Below are 1,751 nucleotides of genomic sequence, written 5' to 3'. Positions count from 1 at the left end.
AAAGTCTTACCCTACCGCCTACCATACCGTACCGTTTAACTGTGCATTTAGCCTACCTGTCAGATAAAACACATATGATTTTAATCTGATGACTCACTTTATAACCACTATAATGCTATCAGTAGTTTTCAAATACAGCACACACAACCAACATTCTTATTTCACTCTGATGAGGGTTTTAATAATTGCAACATCTGAAGATCATCAGCCAAAATGCCAAATTCTTTATGGGTTATTCATACCAGTAGCTGCCATGGAGGGACGTTGTGATTGGTCCGTCGAGCTGTCAATCATCAAAACACCGGTACTGGGAGCCGGGGGCCTTACAGGGTTTGCAGCTGTGGTTTTCTCCAAGATGGCGGTGTTGCAGTGCTGGATGTATTGCTGGTCGTCGAGATTAAAAGTAATTTAGAAAGGTAGTTGGGTGCCCCATAGGAGATATCTGGGTCCTAATTATTGGTGAGTATTAACGTTACTGTAACCCAGTTACTACTCATTTTTGGGGTAGCTGACCTTTTCTGAAGACATAGCGAACGAACACTACTACCTAGTGGTTGCTTTTTAGCATATTAGCATTCATGCTAACGTGAGCAAGGGCCCACTGTACAGCTGTAGGCTCGAGATATGCCAAAGACTACATTCTTCGCCATTATGACTAATTTAGCTTCTTGCTTGGACTTTTATAAATGTTAATCTGCTCAAATAAAAGCAGGCACCTTTAACATCTAGCTGTTACGTCCATTTTCCGCAGTATCATAATTTGTTATCAAATATCGTATGACTACTCGGCGATATAAAATGTTAAGGCTAGCTGGTTGAGTTACTGACAACTGCTCTCGCTGTTCGTGTTTTTTTCCTTTTAGCTACCGGAAGATCTCACTGGAGGATGAGCAGTGCCTAGATCCAATATTAAGCTGAATGCATTGTGATTTCCAATAATTGAGACAGTGATTCTGACAGCTGTCTACATTAATGAAAAGAACAATGTAGTCAGCTTAGCATTTTCACCTCTAATACATGGTCTATACAGGGATGTGCTTCTGCATGCATTTTAGGTTTAGATAAGAAAGCCTCTCAGTGGGTCAGAATTTATAGTAATCAGTCTGTATAAGTTGTAGTTCATAATTCAGAGGAAATGGACATAGATGATGTTCTACCCCCTCTCCCCTTGGAGCCACCTGATGATTTTGGCCAAGATGAGGGCAGAGCACCTCCACCACCTCCCCTGCAAACGTCCAGTGACGCAGAGGTAATGGACGTTAGCTCTGGTGGTGATGGATACACATACACCCCAGGGGACAGGGAAGCCAAGCAACAGCACCCCATCAGCAAAGGCTCAGTAACTTTCTGTTGCCGCCTCTCAAATGAGACCAGTCCTCACTCGGCATGCCCCAGAACAGCCCGCTACGCTCCCCCAGTCACCAAGTTTTTACCAGACCTCAAGCTGCTCAGAGATGTTAAGATTAGTGTTAGCTTCACTGAAAGCAGCAGTAGTAAAGACAGGAAGGTTTTGTACACGGGTGAAGGACAGGAGGGAGGAAGTGATGATGGCTTAGACAACCTGAATGGTGAGTTGCATGACTCAACTAGTGATCAGGAGGTAGCCGAGGGTAGCTCTGGAACAGGATATATAGCAGGCAGAAGATCAGAGGAGACTGAGGTAGATGGGGAAAATAAGGTAGAATTCGCTGTCCTGGATGAGTTGGAGGACTTCTATGAGAACTTCCTGGATCATGACGAAGGGGAGCATG

General features: G+C 44.1%; 1 protein-coding gene across 1 annotated transcript in view; it reads left to right on the top strand.

Moving 5' to 3' along the window:
• Window positions 1-330: 330 nt before the first annotated feature.
• Window positions 331-1,751, top strand: part of dgcr8 (DGCR8 microprocessor complex subunit) — a 19,795-nt gene continuing 18,374 nt past the window's right edge. The window contains 3 exon segments of the mRNA XM_020590408.1: window positions 331-459; window positions 864-1,739; window positions 1,742-1,751. The exon segment at window positions 1,742-1,751 is cut by the window's right edge and continues 64 nt beyond it. Of these exon segments, the coding sequence (XP_020446064.1) occupies window positions 1,136-1,739; window positions 1,742-1,751 (614 nt within the window). The 5' untranslated portion in view covers window positions 331-459; window positions 864-1,135.

The sequence above is a fragment of the Monopterus albus genome, unplaced genomic scaffold, assembly GCF_001952655.1.
Source record: "Monopterus albus unplaced genomic scaffold, M_albus_1.0 scaffold12.1, whole genome shotgun sequence".
NCBI lineage: Eukaryota > Metazoa > Chordata > Actinopteri > Synbranchiformes > Synbranchidae > Monopterus > Monopterus albus.
The sequence above is the reverse complement of the archived record's forward strand: the minus strand, read 5'-3'. Positions and strand labels throughout refer to the sequence as shown.